The 17,534-nt window shown below is 42.5% G+C and overlaps 2 protein-coding genes across 13 annotated transcripts in view; one reads left to right on the top strand and one right to left on the bottom strand.

Annotated features, from left to right (window-relative positions):
* Nucleotides 1-5,610, top strand: part of DYNC2I2 (dynein 2 intermediate chain 2) — a 33,669-nt gene extending 28,059 nt beyond the window's left edge. For all 5 annotated transcript variants that reach the window (XM_048822968.2, XM_048822974.2, XM_048822971.2 and 2 more), the window contains 5 exons: nucleotides 2,399-2,508; nucleotides 2,839-3,006; nucleotides 3,429-3,661; nucleotides 4,440-4,597; nucleotides 5,152-5,610. In XM_048822968.2, coding sequence (XP_048678925.2) covers nucleotides 2,399-2,508; nucleotides 2,839-3,006; nucleotides 3,429-3,661; nucleotides 4,440-4,597; nucleotides 5,152-5,390 — 908 coding nt within the window. In that variant the 3' untranslated portion in view covers nucleotides 5,391-5,610. The remainder of the gene's footprint in view (nucleotides 1-2,398; nucleotides 2,509-2,838; nucleotides 3,007-3,428; nucleotides 3,662-4,439; nucleotides 4,598-5,151) is intronic.
* SPTAN1 (spectrin alpha, non-erythrocytic 1) overlaps nucleotides 5,607-17,534 on the bottom strand; it is a 75,906-nt gene continuing 63,978 nt past the window's right edge. For 4 of the 8 annotated variants that reach the window (XM_048822958.2, XM_048822959.2, XM_048822961.2 and 1 more), the window contains 13 exons: nucleotides 16,912-17,071; nucleotides 16,617-16,693; nucleotides 16,240-16,449; nucleotides 14,808-15,104; nucleotides 14,147-14,259; nucleotides 13,139-13,156; nucleotides 10,109-10,171; nucleotides 8,698-8,752; nucleotides 7,953-8,149; nucleotides 7,507-7,560; nucleotides 6,966-7,112; nucleotides 6,445-6,592; nucleotides 5,607-5,939 (listed from right to left, as the gene is read on the bottom strand). In XM_048822958.2, the coding sequence (XP_048678915.1) occupies nucleotides 5,814-5,939; nucleotides 6,445-6,592; nucleotides 6,966-7,112; nucleotides 7,507-7,560; nucleotides 7,953-8,149; nucleotides 8,698-8,752; nucleotides 10,109-10,171; nucleotides 13,139-13,156; nucleotides 14,147-14,259; nucleotides 14,808-15,104; nucleotides 16,240-16,449; nucleotides 16,617-16,693; nucleotides 16,912-17,071 (1,665 nt within the window). In that variant the 3' untranslated portion in view covers nucleotides 5,607-5,813. The remainder of the gene's footprint in view (nucleotides 5,940-6,444; nucleotides 6,593-6,965; nucleotides 7,113-7,506; nucleotides 7,561-7,952; nucleotides 8,150-8,697; nucleotides 8,753-10,108; nucleotides 10,172-13,138; nucleotides 13,157-14,146; nucleotides 14,260-14,807; nucleotides 15,105-16,239; nucleotides 16,450-16,616; nucleotides 16,694-16,911; nucleotides 17,072-17,534) is intronic. The other 4 variants (XM_048822962.2, XM_048822963.2, XM_048822965.2 and 1 more) reach the window with 1 other exon arrangement.

The following is a 17,534-nucleotide window of genomic DNA, read 5'->3' as shown; positions in this document are numbered from 1 at the left end:
CTGATGCGGCAACTCATGGTGTCAGAAGCTATCAAGTGGTCGATGGACATCTACCTAGAACACATCACCGGACATCGCCAGTACCAGGAGGGATGAGCTGGAATGCCAATGAGAAGCGCAGTAGGGAAAGTAATTCAAATACTTTCCTGATGGATTGCATTTTCTAATGGCCAACCTATCCTAAATTCTCAGTTACTGAGAGAAAATCTTCACTCATTGATATATTCGCTTTCCACAACCAACTCTGTATAACTTTTCTATGAGTGATGTACCTGAATACTTGGAGGCTAATATCTAAACTGTATTGTTAAATTTACTCACCTAAATTTGGGTTATTGCTGATTATGCACTATATATATCTTATGACTTTATCTACAAATATGAAGTTTGTTTTAAAAATCTAAGCACTATACCCAGATGTACAGACACTCTTCTTAACCTGTTGTGACAAAGCTCTGTCCTTGGCTCCGTGGGTCCTGCATTTCCTGACAGATTTTGCTAGTCTCAGAGGCTCACTGTGACCCTCCATGTAGCCCTTCTCTCCCTAGAGGCCCGGGTCACAGCCTACTGAGCCATTTACATCATAAGTGAGGGAGGTGAGGAGAAGCTATACTCCCTTGCACAGTCTCTGTTGTCTCCCAGTCTGAGTGATTAATCGGGGGGACAAAAGGAGGAGCCCGGGCCCGCCCTCTACTCTGGGCTCTAGCCCAGGGACCCTAATAGTATCGGCTATGGTAGCTGACCTTTTAGAAACAGGACGTGTACAATTCCCTGGGCTACTTCCCCACAGCAGCTCCCACTTCCTCTAGCTCCACTTCACCCTTACCTCAGGGCCACCTTCCTTGTGCTTGATATGGTATGTACTGCTCAGTCTCTCCAACAGCGCAACTTCCTCCCACAGCTCCTGATATGCGCACCCACCTGACTGACTGGGAGGTTTTAATCTAGTTTCAGCCAGCCCCTGATTGGCCTCAGTTGTCTCAATCAACCTAGCTGTCTCCACTGCTTTCTGGAAGGATCTTAATTGGTCCCAGGTGTCTTGATTAACCTGGAACAACTGCCATTTGGTTACCATGGTAACAGGGATTTGTTTTGCCTGAGGCTAACATACCTGTTTCTCATTACTTTCCTATAGCCATTTGGCCTTGCCCAGTCACACTGTGTATTATATAATATTTTAATATTAACTTTAATAAAAATTTTAAACCTGTTTTTATCTGTTAAGATGTTATTCATTATTGGCATAATGTCAGCTAGAAGGGTGAGTGAATTGAATGCCTTGATGGCTGATCCACTGTTTACTACTTTTCATAAAGATAAGGTAGTTCTTAGGCCTGAACCCAGATTTTTGCCAAAAGTGGCATCTGACTTTTAAACCAAGCAATTACTTTGCAGGCATTTTTTCCAAAGCCTCATATGAATAAGGGGAAATCTGTTATATATACTTTGGATGCAAGAAGAGCTCTTGCATATTATTTAAACATAATTTAAAAGATTTTGAAAATCATCCAGTTTATTTGTATTTCATGCTAAGAATTACGTGGGTTATGTCATTTTCCTAGACTGTTTCTAGATGGATTAAACAACACATTCATGAATATTATACATGACAGTACAATCGCATTCCACCAGAGCTGTGGCAGCTGCTTTTGCTTGCCTTAAGCAAGTCCTTGCTGCTAAATCTGCAGGGCAGTGACCTGGAATCTTGTACACATTTTTACTAAGTATTACGCTCTTGATGTGGCCTCCAGGGCTGATGGTAGATTTAGTAGAGCAGCACTTCAGTCTCTATTTCACTAGGACTCTGTTCCTGCCTCCAGGTTATTTTCAGCACTGCTTATCAATCTGTCCCATAAATTGGAATATACAGAGCCACTTGGAAAAATGAAGATTACTTGTGTGTAACCGGAGTTGTCACTGCATATTCACACTTCCTACCCGCCTTCCCCTCTTTCTCAGAGTCCTGGTTTATTCTGGCATGTCTGGTTTGCAGTGGAAGAAACTGAGGTGGTAGAAGGCGCAGCGGCCTTGCCTTCAGAATGTTTGGAGACACTAAGGCGAAAGGTAGGATGGGGCACAAGAACACTAATGGACACCGCTAGAAGGTTCTACCATTAGGCACCACTAGGTGGTGCAATACCCATGAGTAGGAATAGGCAGAACCATCTCATGCTTCTACACAGCATTGCATCCGCTTACATCCGAGCTGAATATGTCCCCTGCTTGTTTCTGCTTACATCAGAGACTAATTTATTTTCCCTTGGCCCTTTTTCTTCAGGACAACTATAGGGGCCAACCTATTTACAGTCAGTAACAGAGTAAACAGAGCCCATCATGCTGTGTGTGACTTTCATTAGTAGCCATTGTTTATGTTCTATTGATCCTTTGTCATCTACAGGTGGCCTTTACAGTGGGGAGGTCTTGATATGGGACACGAGCAGGATAGAAGACCCCTTGATCTGGAGGACAGGGATGACAGATGACACTCATACAGATCCAGTTTATCAGGTAATAGGGGGCAGTCCACACTTTAGTGGGATGTTCATTGGGTTGGAGGGCAGGAGGAATCACAATCATGGCATTTCATCCCTTTATTTCCTGGGCATCTTTGCACCAGATTAGTACTTGCACAGTTGCATTGAAATCTTTATATTCTCATTGCTAGATTAACTTAACCTCAACACAGTTGAAGAGGGCAAATCCTCATAAGACTGGTTTGCTGGTAGTGTTACCTAATGTCATTTGTTCTGAGACTTAATAGTGTTCTTGAATGTGGAGTTACTGAGCTTGGTGGGTTTGGCGAGGCCCCTTTTCAGAGTTTTCTCATGTTGGGAACAGGTTGACTGGTTTCAGGACTCAAAGCACAGTCACCACTTCCAGATTCTGAGTGTATCCACAGATGGAAAGATCCTTGTGTGGCAGACCCAGAGAGATGGTCAGCTGACATTAGTTGAAGGATTCGCCTTAGTTGCTCAGCAGATCCCTCGGAGTATGAAACTTAAGAAGGTTAGTTCCGTAATTCCAGAGAACATTGATTTGAAACAGCCGTTTAATGGGCTTTGTGTGAGTTAGAATAGCTTGGGTTATAGAGAGCAGAAGCAGGAGGCTGTAGCTTCCATGTGATGGGGGAGCAGAGAGAGATTGAAGCTCAGTAAACTTGGCTTTCCCATTACCAACCCACAGGATAGTGTGGAAACCAGCCCCTTAGAAGTTTTGGGTGCAGCAGCCTTGCCCTGAACTAAAGCTAAATGACCAGAGCTAAGTTCTCCATCCTGAACTTGAATACTTATTAGAGGACTCAGTTCTGTAAAAAGAAAATGTTAAATGGTTGGTGCAGGTCATGCAGGCTGTGATTAGTACAGATTTCATGTAAGTGTGTGTTCAATTTCTGAGTCCTTGTGTCTCATCGTTTGTCCCCTTTCCCCTAGCGCACACGTGGGGAGACGGCTGTGGGTGTGACCTCGCTCTCTTTCTCCCACTTTGATCCCAGTGTGTTTATCGTTGGTGTGGAAGGTGGATATTCTCTCAAGTGCTCCACTGCAGTAGAGACCACTGCTGCTCCTGGGACAGGTAGCTCTGTTCCCCTCAAGGCACCTGCACAGTTTGCCTTTTCTCCTCATGGTGGACCTGTGTACTGTGTAAGCTGCTCACCTTTCCACAGGCAAGTAAGGGGCAAACTATATTGGCACCAACTGTTAGTTTGTTACACTACCATCCTTTTCTAATTGTGGTTTTCTTGAGTGACCTAGGGGGTAGGAAAGATCCAATCAAGGGCCACATGCCAGAAGCCCTGCTGTGTTTGTCACACTGGGAAGCTGTTTTAGTGGAAATGCAGTTACCTTCAAGGGAGTTGCACCAACTTCTACCAAAGCTGAATATACCCCTTGTATAGGTGCAACTTCATTGAAGCCCATAGCATTGAACTTATTTCCACTAGGCTCTTTTTATTCAGGACAACTCTTCCCATAGTTCCATTAACAACTTTAGGGGACAGCCTCTCTTCACATCAAAGTCAACTGCCCATCACGCCACTTGTGACTTTCATTAGTAGCCTTCTATGTTTAAATGTGGAAGTGTACACAGTGTGTGGGTGCACCCTTTAATGACTGACCATTTTAAATGTCCATAAATCTGTTTCCTTGAAACGTGCTGCATAAAATTTGCATGAGCGTGACCAGATTATGTTAGATCCTGATCCTTAAATACAAGGTCTCTGGAGACTACAGGGCCAAAGATGCAGTGATTCATGTGATGGCTGGCAAACAAAAAAAAATTGAGGAATCTTGATACCATTCAGTCAAAATGGCCATACATAAAGCCACCACACACTTGTGCAACAACACAGATCTAATGTACATCAACTTGCAGGCTGCTTAAAAGAACTCTGCTCTGTGTTCTTAATACTTATCCCCTAAGAAGTGTTTTCTCATTTTCTCCAGGAATCTCTTTCTGAGTTGTGGCACTGATGGACATGTTCACTTGCACTCCATGCTGCAGGCACAACCCCTTATTTCTCTCCAGTTATCAAAGAAGTATCTGTTTAGTGTGTGTTGGTCTCCAGTACGACCCTTGGTCTTTGCAGCTGCCACTGGAGAAGGTAGGTACCCTCTAGGTGCTTATTCCTTCGAAGGAGAAACCAGGTTTTCTTCTGGGTTCTAACACTAGTGCTATGTAAAAGTTTACTGCTTAGCACTTCCCACATGGACTTAATTAATTTGTTTGAAAGCTGGGGTTTCCAAGCTGTCAGTTGGTATAATGTAGTGGTTTTTAGATCATCAGATCTGGTGTATCAACTACAGTTGTCATATCTTGCCCATTGCCAAAGTCTGTCTGGCCACAGACTTGTGTGGATATGGGAAATTTGCTATCCCATACCATGGCTAAAACTGTTTCCAGCACTAGTATGCAATGTGACTGACTACAGAAAGTGGCCTAGCATTTAAAGATGTCAACAGGGCTGCAGCTGGTTTCAGCCTGCCCTGACTCTAGTGAGTAGATCTACGCTTCACTGCTTAATCTAGATACTGCCAGCAGGAGTGGACTTAAATCCTTATGGCTCTAGTGCTGTGAGGCTGGAGGGAAAGCTTGAACTAACACTTTACTGTAAACAAATGTAATAACATAGATTGATGTGGATTATTTATTTTAAAGGAGAAGTGCAGCTGTTTGATTTTGGAAAGAGCTCCCAGAAGCCTGCAGTTTCTATAAAGCAAGCTTCAGCTCAGACTCCTGTGTACTGCATAGAGTTTAACATCAAGCAACCTCAGCTTTTGGCAGCAGGGGATGCCTGCGGCGTGCTGAAAATATGGCAGCTGAGTTCAGACTTTATTCAACAGGGACCAAAAGAAGTGAATCACCTTGAGCAGCTGGCAAATGAAGTCACTGACTAAGACACTAACAGGCCAGTGTTATGTTACAATTTTTACCCAAAACTGGTCTGTAAAACACATCCATGACATTTGTAATGGAGAGCAAGGTAAGTCCTAGTCACTCTGACCATCTTTACCTGAAGCTATGTAATGAGCAGAAGAGAGATTCTACTGGGCTTTTTGTATCACACTTGAAATTGGTACTCAAGCATCAAGATGATTAAACACAAGTTGAAATTTTTGCTGCAGTTTGGACCAGTAACTTTTATTGAAGCACACTGCAATATTGTTTTTTTTCCCCTAAGAGTTTTAAGCTAAGCAGTTTAAGATTACATCAGAAAGTAGCATTGATTATTGTAGAACACAAAGATGGAGACGCATGCAGGACTATAGTTAGCAAATGCGAGTATGTTCTTGGTATTTTTAAAGGTTAGTGCTTTTATATCAATTCACAAACAGTGAACGTGTAAATTCTATGTAGTCATAAGCAGAAGGAAGTTCTCTGCCCTTGCTATCCATGTAGGGCTTCATGTGAGAGATGCAGTAATCGGCTTGTTCCCTGGTCAGGTTCTGAAAGACACAATTGAAGACAGTTGCCTCTACCAATGAAAACAGCTTAGTTTTCACCACAAAGTACTTATCAGTAAACCTACTTCTCAGGGTAATGGGAGGGTTGGATGAAATTACACTGAGGCCCTAGAGTCAGAGCTAGGGCTGGAATTCACGCATTGTAGCTCCTGCTCAGATCAGTCATCTCCCTCCTGCCGTCAGGATCCAGAATGGAGAACTTGTTACTTGGTGACTAGAGGCCTTGAGAGGTCCAGAAAGAAAAATCTAGAGTTTCAATGCAACTGGGAAAGCAGTGATCTGGCTTCTTACTGATAGTGTAAATCACTGGTGTACTCTCATTAAAGGATCAAACAAACTTAGACAGCTTTAGTTGTGTCAATAAAATATTTCAGTAGCAGGGAAAAGATGTTTTGGTGTTTGGGAATTTAACAGTTGTAGATCGATGTCAGCTTTGTAAAACAGTGCAACAGCTCAGAACAGCTAGAGTTGCACAACTGAGACTTACTTGGTATAGCTCCTCCTTGGTCACATAGGGCTTGCCCTCTGAACTAAGAGCACGGAAAGCACTTTCTATTTCCTCACTGGATTTCACATTCTCAGTTTCCCTGCTGATCATAAATGCCATGTATTCCTGCAGTGAGACATGTCCATCCCTGCCAATAAAACACACACCGCATGTAAACAGAGCTGCTTCAGAACAATACTACTCGATGCTATTGAGCTCTCAAGCCCATCGAAACAGGCAGGTCTATCCTTCTTATTTCCCAGACCTGCATTAATTAAGATGGTAAGGAATATTGTAAATATCTCATGAAAAGCCCTGGGCTCTAGATTGACTAAAGCATATCTACATGTGAAGAAATTCTCACAGACACCAGTTACTAGGTGAGATTTAATGGCCCTTTTTGCTCAAACTATAAAAAGGAATAATTTGAAAAATATGGAGATGCTGCAACAGACTTTGAAAGTGAAAACAGAACATTTAGCAGTAGAACAATTTATATAGGTTTTCTTCTGTCTGCATACCTGTTGGGATCTACAGTGTCGAGAATCGCTTCAAACTCTGGATCTGGTTCTCCTTCCTCAACCATAGGCAGGTCATAGCCCAGAGAACGTAAGCAAGACTTAAACTCCTGGTGATTCAGACGACCAGATTTATCTTTGTCAAAGTGTCTAGAATAGAAAATATGAATCTTGAAACTTCATTAAGATAACTGGGAAAACTGGAGCAACACTTTAGCCTGATGTTCTGAACATGCTATTTGTAGTGAAGAAGTACCTTCCTATTTAATACAGCCAGCACATAGATTCTCTGGAGTGCTTCAGAAAGATCATTAACTGGCCACATACCCTTAGTGAGTAATTATTCCAGTTATTGCCAGCTGGCAGAGTTTATAGCAGCCTGGCTCAGAACTGGCTAAAGAATCAGGGAGTTGTGAACAGTGGAAACTAGGTGCAGCTGAGAATCTGGACCATCAATTTTTGTGTAGCAATCATCTACATGTCAAGGATCTAAAGAATTCGTTTATGACCACTTTTCCAGGTTGCTGAGAACATGCATACTTACTTGAACATCATGCTGAACTCCTTCAGAGCCTCCTCAGTGACTCCAGTTGTGTTTCTAAAAAGGAAGAAGCAAAGCTAGTGAACTGATCATGAACTTGCAGTAGTAGGTCAGAGGCTAATCAAACACCAGGTTCATTTCAGGCTGTTTGGTTTTCTGTCTGCCATCCCCTTTAGGGGAGACAGCATGCACCTGGTTCAATTGCCACTCATTTCACTAAAATCACCAAGGCTAGCTGTAACCAGAACTATTTCTCAAATTGCAGTCTACCTTAAAAAATGAACATACTAATACACACTACTCAGAACACAAAACAGTAAGTGGAAGAGGTTTATCCTACCTGAACTGTGCTTGATTTGTACTGGTTTTTAGACAGTCTCTCCCTAAAACCCACTTATCCCCTGAAATGGTGAACGTGGTTTATCTTCCCAAATGAACGAAAACTGTACCTAGCTTGTATTTGCTGTTCCAGGTTGTGCTGCATCCTCATCCCTAGTTGGTCAAGCTGGTCCCACTGCTGTGCCAGCCCTACAGTGCTGTGCTCTGTATATTTGTTGTCCAAAATAAGTGCTTCTTCCATAGCTGCTCCAAGGTCCTCAATCTTCTTTAGTTGACTTCTCATTGCCCGAATCTCCTGGTGCTTACGCTGTTGGGAAAGAAAACAGAATGGAGCAAACATATCAGCGTACCAACATTTTACTGACTCAGTTAGAACACAGGCTCATAACATCAAAGAAGTGGGGGGAGGAAGCTATGGTGAAGTTGTTGTATATAGTGATATATTTTGTAACACTAGACAAGGGAGCTTCATCACATCTGACAGATAGATTTGTAAGATTGGCCAGTGTTCCAAGAAAGCTGATTTTGCCTGTAAATATCACAAGAAACCTCACAGCATCTACAGCCTAAATTTCAAAACAGAGTGTAGAGCATAGCAAGGAAAGGTTTCCGATACAGTCTCCTCTGCCCAGACAGGCTTACTTAGAAATACTATACAAGGGGGAACTAATCGAGGATTTTCCTTTGGCTTGTGCAATGCAGGTTAGATTAGATAATCACAATAATGTCTGCTGGCCTTCGAAATGTATGAATCAATTAAAGACCTACATATCAGTCATTAAAGGCATTCTCCCTCCCCCCTCATTCCTGAGCATCAACAGGAAACAGAAGTTTTAACAGGTGAGGTATGCTTACTTTAGTAGCTTCCAGCTGTGATTCCAGGGTTCCTGATTCCTCCACCATACAGGACCTAAACAGAACCACAGTGAGGGACAGGCACTCTCCACATATGACAAAGGGGGCAGGGGGTGGGGGGGCTTGAAATTAACACCATCCTTTTAGGGTAAAATAATTTTTCCATAAACTTTATAAACAAAACTTTTTCTGTCAAGCTTCTGGCCATAAGCTTTTAAATTCAGACTGACCCTATATAAAACAAGAGGCTTTTAGAACCTGCTGCATGTAATTTCTTTATATAGTTAATTTCAAGCCCAGTTTCACAGGCTGTGATAAAGGAGCTACTGGAAACACTTCATGCTAAATCCAAAGCACTCACCTTCCTACTGTACCTAGTGAAATTAGAAACCCAGTGCAAATGCCTTTCCCATCCCAAACTGTGCCCAACACACACACAAACTACAAGTGATTCACTAGAGCCAGGTTTTGTTTGCCAATGAGACAGGAGTGCGAGAGAGGCTTTACACAGAAAGCAAGTGTGAAAAACTTGAACTACTGGCTTAATGTAAAGCCAACCTTGATGTAAGACAGTCACCCTTGCAAAACAGAAAAACTCCATTACTTTATTACGCCTGGGTGAATGTTGCTTTCTGTATTCTCAGACTGATACCTCACAGATGAGCACTTCTACAATCCTAATGTTCAGAGCCATTATGACACAGCCATTGATAGTCATCTGAATTTTGAAATTGATAGTAGTCACGATTGTAAGTCCATTTTTAGAATGTTTCACATTCTTGGCATGCCAACAAGGGGCCCCAAACATCAGTCCAAACACTGGCTCATAAAAGCCACCTTTTGCAGTTATGATCTCCATGATTTTTTTCACAGGTACTAGCTGCATAAAGTTTCTGAAGTTGTTTTTGTTTCTTCAATTTTAAGCAATATTAAGGCAGCAGTTTTTAGAGCCTCTGTCCTGTAACATTTAGAGTGAAAGTTTACAGCAGATGACTTGTGTACGAACAGCAAGTTGGATATTGTGCAGATGTGCTGTAATGTGTTTGTGCCCCCGGGGGAATTTAAATTCCTGGTGCTAAGATTGTCTTCCCTCGCCCCCACCAGATCCTTTCCTCCCAAACGTCTTTTAAACTTCTTGGGAAGGGTTTTCAAGTGCTGTATCACTGTGTAGCAATGAAAATACGCCAAACATCTGGGTATCTCTCACCACAGAGGGTTAAAGCTCAGAATCAAAGCGTGTTTAAAGAGAATGAAGCACAGGCCCAGAACCTTGGGCAGGAAGCTGTGAATCAACAGGAAAACAACCCCCAAGCATCTCACAGCAGTGAAAGTTAGTTGGAAAGAACGCGAACCTTTGCAATTAAGAGTGCATTTTAAAATCACAGTGAGGTAAGAAAATAAGAGGAAAAACCTTCCAGACAGATCATCCCCAACTTCATACTGATAGACACGAATGACACGACGATATGCTATGCTATTCAAAGAAAAGAAACCAAATGAATTCCAAAAAGAAACCGGGCAAGACAGAGGAAAGAACAGACCACCACAAGAGCACAGCAAGAGATCAAAACTCTAAGCCAGCACCACCTCACAGAGAAATAGCAAACAAGCAAATTACTTCATGAAGTACCAGACTCAATGGCAGATGCTGGTTGCGTACCCAAAAGAAATCTAATTATTTTAATATCTATTAAAAAGCGTTGCTGAGGTGAACAGAACAGAATCTCTAAGTTAATTTGAGCTACAAACTTCATTTAAAAACAGTATCAACGTGCAAATATGGCTGCTGTATGCTGATAGATGAGACAGTAGGACAACGATGTTGACCATGAAAGTTCTACGTACAGGACATTCTGCTTAATAGCAACTCCGATATTAACAGCAACCCTTTCGGGGGAACCAATCCCATCCCACTGAGTTCAGTGTTAATGGGATTCATATTTTGCCACTGGCAGACTGCTTATTAACATTTTTTGGAAGAAAGGCCCCAGCTACAGACAGGACCATGAGGCTGCAGCCAGAGAAGGGAGTAGTGGGACATGCTGAGCACTAGCTATGGGCAGGTCTGCAGCCTAGGTAGTAAGTGCTAGGACATTCCTTAACTGCGTCCCCACAAACCTGCTTAGAGCTATTCCTCAGCACATCCCCGTGCTTCCTTCAGGGGCTCTGGCCCCACAATCTGCTTGCGCACAGGGACCACTCAGGAGGTAAGTGGTTTCAGGCTGGGAGAGGAGGCTGTGGGCAGTGCAGTAACAGGAAAAAAAGCTTCAGCCTGGATGCTGGAACTGCATGGTACTTTCTCCCTGTGCTGCGCTGTGTGAAGCGGCTGCACTCTGGAAAGGAAGCACTGGGGACTGAGCCCCAACCCCAGAATGCAAGAAGAGACACAGTGTAGCTTTATGGGCCCCGAGCATCCCTGCAGAATCTGAAAGCCCTGGCATTTGGGCTGCAGTCCCTACTCCTGCCCTGTCCCAGCACTTTTTTCCCTGGCTGCAGCCTTGCAAAACATGCCTCTGCTTATTAGCAACGCCTGGATAATGGCAAATTTTTGCTGGCAACTGAAGGTTTGCTAATAAGCGGAATCTACTATACATGGTTATATGCCCTCTAGGGGAGAATGAATGAACACAGACAATGCCCATTCTAATTAACTACAGTTTTAATCCTCTCAGAGTTTTGCTAAAGATTAACTTCCCTCTGCATTTCTAATAATCAGTTAGACAATAGAGTTGGAGCATGGCAATTGTAAGCACTAACCCACTTTATTTAGTAAATGTCTCCCCCTCTCTATTAGTATTTTCTGGGACACCAGAACTCATCTACAACACTACTTTTTAAAAACAGCAAAGAATCCAGCACTCATACCAGCAAAATCTATTGGGTTCCACCAAGCTACAACTGCAAAAGCTCAGGTGCTCTCTCTCTTATCTGAGGGGAGATACTGTGAGACCAGAGATTCTTGTCACTACAGAGCAAATAAAAAGTTACCAGAGATAAACCCACAAAACATGAACAAAGGCCCTCTATTCTAAGTAGCACACTAGACAATGCATGTAGGCCAGGGCAACCTCCCAAGCTGTGACCCCCTCTCCTTTGTATAGGATTCCTTAATTATTTTAATATTAAATACATTTTACACTGCACCCAAATTTAAAGTGTTCATTGTACTGTAGATTTTTTTTTAATACTGAAAGTGTGTAATTGCATGGAAAAGCTGGAGGTTTTGGCAGCTGAGTCGGGGACAACAAGCTGTTTTGGCATCCAGGAAGTCACTGGAGTCAATTTGGGGTTTGCAACCAGAAGACAGTTAAGATTTTTGATGGTGGGGAGGGGATCTCTCTCCTTCCTTCCCTCTTTTGGGCAAATGCAAAAGTAACTAAGTATGGAGTTGAATTCCCTATTTCATACCTCAGCAACTAGCTATCCCACTAACTGCCACTGTGCCCAACAATGAGAGATTTGTCAACCTCATTTTAGTAGAAAAGGCACAAGCAATGAAATAGTTATCTTGACAGTAAGCTTCAGTTAAAACACCATTGAGATGAATGGGTATTTTACACTTCAGGTTTTCAGCAGACTCAAGCAGAGGTCAGTGCATTGGTTTAGGTTTTCTTTGCAATCCTAAAGCCTACAGACTTTTTATTTAAAAAAAAAAAAAAAAAAAAGTTAAAGCTTATCTTCTGGAGCACAGTTATGCAACAGAATCAAAAAGGATAACTAGGTAGCCACATAACTGAATTACACATGGAACTGTGATTAAAGAATATGATTTTTTTTAAAAAACTGTAGTGATACTAATTAGTGACAACCTTTAATAGGAGTCTACGAACAGGACATTCTGCTGAATACCCATGATGTGCAAGCCTGGGCTATTCCATTCCTTTATTTTACTCTTTTTACAAGATTGATTATAGCAATACCCAGTCAAAGCCCTTCAGTTTTAAATGTTCTGAGAGCATTATCGGAATATGTTCTTATTTTACCAAGTGTGCTTCTGACTGCTGGGAAATTGAGAATGCTGGCTAGTGAGGACAAAAGGCTACAGATAATCTGATGAGATGTGGAAGCACACCCAATAAAGAGCATCACACCTTGCACATCCTTATAAGCTGACCAGTGAAAGTTAACTGGTCACACAGAGTGTCCATTAACTCTTTATTTTCTACTCTGAACCAGGAAAAATGGTATTCCTTCCTACATGTTTATATTTATCCATATCAATGTCCTGTTACCTGTGACTCTCTGTGTGTGGCATTCTTGCGGGGGGAGGGAGAAGAGGGAAATGGGTAAGTATCTCATGCACATCCCAGGCATGGCTTGCATTGTCCAAATAGAATGACCTTTAATACAACTTTCACAAGCAAAGCAATGACAGGAGAAAGCACACAAGACAGGAGAGGACCCGACATCAAGCTTTTGGGAAACAAAATTCAATACTAACCCATCTAGCAGATACGTTCTGTAGAGTAGGAGGGTCCAAGTATCAGGCAGCAGGACAGAGAGAGGGGAGGGGGGGGGCAAACATAGGTTAACAAATTAAAACCATATTTATACTTCAGACTTTTTGCAAAACCATCTAGGTGATGATTTTCTATAAATGCAGAAAGATTTACTATCAAAGGATTACATGAAAAGCACCCTCAGCTTAATTCACCTCTTCTGTACCAGAGCCCACACTTACTAGAATTGACGATATTTGATGGTGGTGTATGAGAGTATGCTTAAATCAGACACAGTTGTGCTGTAAAAATATCGTATTGATCTCCTTGCAATTCTGAAACACTGAAATTATTTTTCATTTCTAGAGAGGCTGTTGACCCTTGCTGCCTTTCCCTAATCATAGGTATTACTAGTACATTGGATAGGAGCTTGCAAAGTGATCCTAAAGACTGTGGAGTAGTCTCTTTAGAGAAGTAGTGGATACCCCCTCCCTGGAACATTTAAACCTGGACTATACAAAACACCTTAGGGAATAATCTTATGGTTAGACACAGGATAACAGAATTTTCCCCTTTCTAATTTCTATCATAATACAGAGTAGGTAATAAAGACAGTATTGGCATATTCTTCAGTTCTGTTCTCGGTATTTAGTATTCTCCTTGCACTATGAGTCCAGCTCTGGAGCTACCAGATAACCATTAGGGCATGTCTGTATATAGAATTACCCCGGGGAAGTGAATTCAGGAGCAGACACATTTTTTAAAATAGTATTGAATCAGAGACCCCATTAGCTGTCGCTCCAGCCCCAACTCTCGAACTCAGAAGGTGATCTTGCACTCAGCAATTCTGCCTCTTAGCAGCAGACACCTAAAACCCAATTGATCACAAAAGGAAGTATGGATAAGATGCACAATGTGAAGAATAATTAACAATCCCTTCTCAATGGGACACAAATGATTCTCTTTGGGAAATTCCCTAAGGCCAGCTCCTCTGTTAAGACAGACTGTACCTGGTCTCCTGAATCCACTGGTGGAAAGCATTAGCATGCTGAGCAAACTCCTGGCGCAATTTGTCATTTTCCTCCTGTCTTCGCTGCTCCTTCTGCAGCTCTAACTCACGTTCCTGAGAAACAGGGAAGTCATTTTACACTGAGAAAGAACATGGCACCTTTATCATGCACTGAAATACAGAAACCAAGCCAGCGCAGCAGTGAGATCTGGAGCTCAGCCCAAGACTGAGGGCCTGTAGGGTCTCTTGCCTGACTGCTCCACTAGTCTATAACTATGATCATCAATATTCCTACAGAAGTCTTGAGAATCAGCATTGAAGTGAGCCTTGCAATCATAATACTGTAACAAGACAGGTCATAAGGAACAGAGTATCATAGCTACAAATGGGAGATCGTTATTTGTTTTTGGGGTCTTTCAGGAAGAATGGAATGGGAAGGGGAGGGTCATGAAGTAGCAACCCAAATATATGGAGAACGGAGGATTTTGGGAGGTGCTAGTCCCACAGAATTCCTTTCAGAAACATTTCTGTGCTACCAGATGAAGGTGTTTCCATTTGTAATGTTTTATTGCTGAATAAGAGCACTGATTATCTGGATAGACGGTGTCCAAGGAAGAATTCAGAGGCAGAGTGGCAATGGGAAGAGACTTGTTCCAATTTACCTTGATGATCTTCTGCAGGTTCCTCCAGGTCTCTTCAAGAGCCTCCATAGTGAACCAAGTATATGGGTTGGAGGCTACACGGAAACTCTTGATCTGGCGATCCAGCTCAGCTAGCTGGTTGAAGTCAGCCTGGGCGGAACTTAGTGAGGAGCGGAAAGCATCATGAGCCTCTCGCAGTGCCTTGATCTCCTCCAGTGAGTTACACCGCACAGGGTCAGTCAAGTCCTCCTCTGCATTCTCAAACCAACTGTTAAAGGCAGATGCCTTCTTTGCAAAAGTCAGGAACAGATCCTCAACCTCAGAGAGAGAAGACAATCTAGGTGTTTACTTAGGCAATAACACAAATAGAATGTATTCAAGCAGGAGGATCTGGTATTAAGAACATGCAATAAATAATACATAATTTGCACCTGTTGCTCCTTTCTTGCAAGGCAGAGAACTAACCATAAGCACTATCTGTAAAATGGGGATAGTACTATTCCTCCCCATGACATCTCCCCTAAGACACAGCCTCAGACGCCCATCTCATCCTCACCCACAGCTCTTAGGGGCAAGGTCAAACCTTTCCAGGAAGCAAAAGCTGTCTCTGGCCTCTTAGTGGCAGCTGGGGAGACAGCAATACATTTTGAGGCTTGGGAACCATCTTAGAGAACTTCCTTTAAAAAACCCCAAACACAACTGCAAGTCAGCAGGTCCCTGCTCACTTCTGTCTAGAGAAAGGGGCTATTTTTTCAGTGGTGGAAATGTTGAAGGGAGGGGCACTTTGGGGACAGCAACGGTAGAGCATGTTGGCTAGGCAAGCTGTAAAAGGACAGTTGGGAGAGGTCAGGGGAACTAGGAAACAAAATTTTAATCTAAGTTTTGCATTTGGGAATTGTGTTTGTGTGTGTAGTCTGTCTTGTATATTTGGACTGTAAGCTCTTCAGGGCAGGGACTGTCATACTTTGTGTTTGTACAGTACCTAATACTAGGCCCTGATCCTGATCAGGGCCGTTAATAATTTACTTTACAGTAGCACCTATTAACAACATAAAGGAGGAAGTAATTTGTTCAAGAACACATAGCCAGTAGCAGAGTTTGGACTGGAACCCAGAACTCTAGACTCCCAGGCCCCTTGCAGTGACCACTTAACAATACTGCATCCCTATCTAAGTGTTTTCTCAAAAATAAAACACAGCAGAAAATCTGTCCTCAACAAATTGTATGTTAGTTAAATAACTACAATTATGATATACAAGTTGCACACGACGTAGAAGGCTAGTTCTTTAAAACAACTCCACTGTCAATACCTTTTCCATGAATGCTTCTCACGAGAAAGTGTTTAGTGTATGGTGTTTTGTGTATGTTTTTACACAGCTTGCATATCAAGATTTTAAATCAATGCTGTGCACGACTGTCAAGCTTTATAGCGTTCCAAAGTCTGTGTTCTCACCTTTCTGAAGTGCTCCTGGGCCTCCAGGAGTTTCTTCTTCCTAGCAGCAGAATTAGCCAGCAGCTGATTCCAGCGTTTCATCAAAGAAGCATGCCGGACCTCAATGGCCTTTGACTGGATGTGTTTGGCTGCCAGCAACTGATCTTTCAGTGCAGTGATGTTTGCAATTCCTTCCTGCTGGAAAGCCTGGAGACCAGCGTCAAAAGTTTCCTGCAGCATTAAAAAGGAAGAGACTAATGTAGATTAACTATATTTATGGATGATGTAGACATTGTTTTAGGTAAATGCAAAAATAAATGGCAGGCCCTCTGATATTCATCTGCCTGATGAGCATTAAAGCTCCATTGCTTCTCTGGCTCAAAGCACCTTGTACTGACCTGTTTGGTGAGGAGTGTTTGCACAGAGGAGAGATCCCGTCCATAATCATCTGTCTTCAGACTGTTTTCCTTCTCACCTGGATAACGAAGTAGAGACTAAATATAAACACCCACATTCCTTCTTCCTAAATTTGGGGAAGGGATATCACTGCTCAGCAAATCAATGGCTCAGACTACCACTCACATCCGCTTAGTAAAACAAGGTTAGTCAGAAACCATTCTCCATTCAAGAAGGGCTATAATGTTTTCAGTCACCTGCTTTGTCAGTGCACATATGTTTCAATGCAGCACATACCTATCCAAGACTCTACTACGTCGGCTTTCCAGTTGAACTGGAGGAAGGCAGAGTTCTCATCTAGTTTGGCCTTCCTTTGAGCAGCCGCCTTCTCCAGATCTGACACTTTGCCCCTCAGGCCTTTTATCTTTGCAGTTATGTTCTCCTCATGATGATTGTTCTGTGGAATAGGAGAAAACAGTTTAGTACCCACGTGATTTAATCATCTTCCACACACCACTGGAGGAAATTTAGTCCTGTTCACCAAATTAGGAAGAAATACACTTAAAACATGTAGGCATCTGAGGGACTCCTTGGGATACTTATGGGAATTCCTAAAATGGATACCAAAGCTGAGGACAACAGAAGCAATTAAGACTAGTGTTCTCAAAAGAACTGAAGGGAGTTAGCTGCTCAAATCCCATTCTGAGTTTGGTGCCTAGCTCCCCTTAGGTTGCTCTGACAATCTCAAACAAGAAACATTAGCTCATGACTAATACAATAAATCCTGCACAATAACTCACAAGGCAGCCCACTAGCTCTAACAACATGGGAACAAACCACCTCGATTCACATTTAGGGATTCTCCATTTGGTGAAGAAGATGGCCTCATTCTACCTTAGTATGTGCCCCAAATGTGAGAG

Source organism: Caretta caretta, chromosome 16, assembly GCF_965140235.1.
Source record: "Caretta caretta isolate rCarCar2 chromosome 16, rCarCar1.hap1, whole genome shotgun sequence".
NCBI classification, from domain to species: domain Eukaryota; kingdom Metazoa; phylum Chordata; order Testudines; family Cheloniidae; genus Caretta; species Caretta caretta.
Note: the sequence above shows the minus strand (reverse complement) of the source record. Positions and strands in the feature narration are given on the sequence as shown.